At 35.7% G+C, this 4,173-nt stretch overlaps 1 protein-coding gene across 2 annotated transcripts; it reads left to right on the top strand.

Annotated features, from left to right (window-relative positions):
- On the top strand, positions 1,066-2,503 carry LOC104751432 (auxin-induced protein 6B-like). 2 transcript variants are annotated; one of them, XM_010473370.1, is made up of 2 exons: positions 1,066-1,313; positions 1,851-2,503. In XM_010473370.1, the coding sequence occupies exons 1-2, from the start codon at positions 1,137-1,139 to the stop codon at positions 2,139-2,141; spliced, it is 468 nt and encodes a 155-aa protein (XP_010471672.1). In that variant the 5' UTR covers positions 1,066-1,136; the 3' UTR covers positions 2,142-2,503. The 2 variants fall into 2 exon arrangements, with proteins under 2 accessions (XP_010471672.1, XP_019093805.1); XM_019238260.1 differs by lacking the exon at positions 1,851-2,503 and having other exon boundaries at positions 1,066-1,789.

The following is a 4,173-nucleotide window of genomic DNA, read 5'->3' as shown; positions in this document are numbered from 1 at the left end:
AGATTAGGAAATACAAATCAGCAAGATTTTAAAAAACTTTCTAAACAATCTGTTAGAATCCTTTATTTTGCAAGATTATACTTTTATATGATTTTATTTAAAGTCATTAAAATTCTCATTAAATCCCAAACCAATATCTCCCCCTAACAAAATAACAAAATAGTTCACTTAGATCTATATATAAAGTCCAATCCCAATTAGCATAATTACATTTTTGGGTGATTTATAAAAAATTTAAAGAATCATACAAACGTTCGACAGAACCAATAATTAGCCGAATTCGTGTGTCCACCTGTGGTTGATATGAACCACTAAGCTATATGTCTGCCTACACTTTCAGGTCAATGCTAAAAATCTCATCAGGTTAATTGCTTTTAACATATGAACACTTTGACAATAAACCAAACAAGAACATGCATACAAAGAGAGAAAGTGCCTCTAAATATGATCCTAATCAAATCCAAAGGTGATGTTTGAAGTCTTTTCCAAAGACTGGTCGTCTTATCCAACACTAGCACATGCTCTTATTTCCCTACCACCTCTTTTTTATTCAAAAGCGACACTTCTTTTATTCAAATTAACAGTAATCAATCCTTTACAAAAAAATACCAATGACACTATTTTTCTTTATTTTTTGTTTCCATGATCGATAATAGATTCATTAGCATAATCATTATACATATGAACAATAATCAACCACTAATTAATAATATTCACACGTCTAATCCGTCATATCTTGTATCACAAAACCTTTGTGCACCATCCAATGTATTAAGAAGATAAAAACATACTAAAAATCATACTCCTCTTAAAAGAATCATTTGATTCGTATCTAATCTCTCTTTGAACAAAATCTTTTAACAATTAATTTCCCTGAAATAATAAGTAATCTACCCAATCACACTGATCTTTTATTTCATTAAACCGAAAAGAATCGAGCCAAATTAAATTAAAGGGACCACGGAGGTAAACTCGTAAATATCTCAAAAAACGAGTGGCGTTTTCTTATACCCTTTACTATATAAACCTCGTCCCTCCCAAACTCTCAAAATCCCCTCTGACACTTTCTCTCACTACAACTACAATACAGAGCAGATAAAAAAAAATCAGTTAACCGGAAAAAAAAAACACAAAAGATGGCTGGAGGTCTTGGAAAATGCAGTAAGATCCGCCACATTGTGAGGCTGAGACAGATGCTCCGACGGTGGCGCGACCAAGCGAGGATGTCTGCTTCTTTCAACCGCTGTGTACCGTCAGATGTACCGTCAGGACACGTGGCGATCTACGTTGGAAGCAGTTGCAGGAGATTTGTGGTGCGCGCTACGTACCTGAACCATCCCATCCTAAGGAACCTTCTGGTCCAAGCTGAGGAAGAGTTCGGTTTCGTTAACCAAGGTCCGTTGGTTATCCCTTGTGAAGAATCGGTTTTCGAGGAATCGATTCGGTTTATATCCCGGTCTGATTCGACACGGTCAAGACGGTTTACTTGTCCCGATGATTTTCAGAAGAACTGCCACGTGGTGGGGATTAGAAGCAAGATAGATCTATGGATCGAATCTCGGCCGTTACTTCACGGCGTCTCCGACAACAAAGCCGTCTGGTGATTTTTTAACGGATCACTTTTGACGACGTCGTACAGAAGAGTAAATAACAAATAAAACGAGAGCCGGTTCGGACCCGGTTCGACTTGGAACGAGTAATGTTAATCGAAGCCAATTTTGAAATAATAATCGTCATTGACTCGGGTTCGTTGTGGTTTTTTTTCTTCTTCTATTTATTTATTGGTGAGGCGGCGGAGTNCGTCAGGACACGTGGCGATCTACGTTGGAAGCAGTTGCAGGAGATTTGTGGTGCGCGCTACGTACCTGAACCATCCCATCCTAAGGAACCTTCTGGTCCAAGCTGAGGAAGAGTTCGGTTTCGTTAACCAAGGTCCGTTGGTTATCCCTTGTGAAGAATCGGTTTTCGAGGAATCGATTCGGTTTATATCCCGGTCTGATTCGACACGGTCAAGACGGTTTACTTGTCCCGATGATTTTCAGAAGAACTGCCACGTGGTGGGGATTAGAAGCAAGATAGATCTATGGATCGAATCTCGGCCGTTACTTCACGGCGTCTCCGACAACAAAGCCGTCTGGTGATTTTTTAACGGATCACTTTTGACGACGTCGTACAGAAGAGTAAATAACAAATAAAACGAGAGCCGGTTCGGACCCGGTTCGACTTGGAACGAGTAATGTTAATCGAAGCCAATTTTGAAATAATAATCGTCATTGACTCGGGTTCGTTGTGGTTTTTTTTCTTCTTCTATTTATTTATTGGTGAGGCGGCGGAGTTGTATTTGTGGTGGCTCGGAGATGGCCGTGAAAGGTGGGTGAGTCATTCTACCGAGTCGTCCCGGGTTCGAGTGTGATTTTAAATTGGTTGTATATTCTGCGATTTTCATTTAAATTGTAGTAATTAATCATTATTATTGTTGGAGAAATTTTCAATATTCTAACAATCAACAACGTGTATATTCTATTGCACTCGTACTTCAAAAAGAAATGAGCTAATGATCATAAGATTCATAACTATCATAATTTAATTGATATATAAATTGATTTGTCATAATCAGTTCCTACGAAGTATTTTAATGAGTATTTTAAACCCGTTAAACTTTAACATCATATATATATTATATATACTCTTTACTGTTTTCTAGTACACAGAAAAGAGTTGGAATCTGTTATATATTTTTTATGTAGTTGAATTCATGTGTTGTTGTCAAAAAAAAAAAGAATTCATGTGAATAGATTAATACTTTAGGTGATATGTTCAATAATAAACCATATAGTATAAAGTTTTTTTTTTCTTTTTAACATCCCCATGCAGTATAAAGTTATTTTCTAATTAACTAGTGTGAATTTTAAATCTATAATATTTACTTCTTCTTTTGATTCAATTTTTTCTACTGCTTCGGCGAAAGTTGTTTGAAATTGGACCGTAGTGATTGGAAACAGAAGAAAAGGAAAAAAATCCGACCAGGTCATGTGAAGGAAAAGACTATCAGGAAATAGCCACTTTGTTATGTTTTCATTCTCAACAAAAGCTTTTTCTGTCCTTCACGTTCTCCCAACAGTACAACTTACGGTACACAATGTCATCACCTTCACTCTAGTTTTTAGAATGTGTTCATACAGCCTAGATTTTTTTGCTAATTAGATAGTTTAGATTCTTGTCTGATTCATTCTCAGCCCCCACTAGTTTATATGGAAGAAAATTTCTATCTTTATTTATCAGAAAACATTTAAACAATGAACCTGAAAGTTTTATGTAAAAAATCTATTGACTGAGTTAAAACGAAAGTATATATATAGTTCTTGAGAGGAGAAGAACGTTGTATATTGTATTATTTCATTTGCTTTTACCACGTATAATTTTCTATGTAGAGCTAGTTTTAAAGTGTCTAATTAACTTACTCAGTTTTAATTAAGTAAAATATCCAATGTTCTATTTCAATATAGCTATATTAATTTATTATATAGCTCTAACAAATTATTATATTGATCACCGCATTCGGCATGATGTATTCAATGTTAATATTACATAATTGACATCATGATCCTTCTTCTCTAGCATCCACAAATATTGGACATGTTGAACATATGTTGTGCTTCATATTCGACACCACACATAACATTTCAGAAATGAGACGGCATAAAGGACAAATATATGCGCTCACGTTAGTCTAGGAATATTATGCACTAGGTTGAATCTAGGGTTAGTATGAACGAAAACACGAGTTAGGGAAGCGAAACTACGCCATGAGGACTGGATCTACCACACATTAGCTATAAACGATGAATACTATGTTTGAAGAGGTGATAAAACAAACAACACTTGAAGAAACCTTTTTACGAGCGAAAGCGAAGTTACTCGATTTAGCTTTGATTAATGATACTTGGCTGAAAATAGATCGATTAATGTGATGATACAATATACTTGACAAGGAAGTCTCGAAATGGTTAAAAGAACAATGTTGGGTTAAAGATAGTTGTAGCCAGGAAGGAGGTCATTAACGAGGAAGATATATGTCCTTTTAGTACAACAATTATTTAGAATTATAATGATGAGAGTCGTGAACACGAGAGAGAGAGAGAGAGAGAGAGAGAGAGAGAGAGAGAGAGAGAG

This window comes from Camelina sativa, chromosome 16 (genome assembly GCF_000633955.1).
Source record: "Camelina sativa cultivar DH55 chromosome 16, Cs, whole genome shotgun sequence".
In the NCBI taxonomy this organism is placed as follows: Eukaryota; Viridiplantae; Streptophyta; class Magnoliopsida; order Brassicales; family Brassicaceae; genus Camelina; species Camelina sativa.
This window is presented reverse-complemented; position numbering and strand designations above follow the sequence as displayed.

Bases quoted from the DNA above. Each gene is read 5' to 3' on its own strand.
- LOC104751432 (XM_010473370.1), top strand. From the start codon at position 1,137: ATGGCTGGAGGTCTTGGAAAATGCAGTAAGATCCGCCACATTGTGAGG. The intron at 1,314-1,850 runs GTGCGCGCTACG...AGGAGATTTGTG, and splicing joins GCAGTTGCAGGAGATTTGTG to GTGCGCGCTACGTACCTGAA.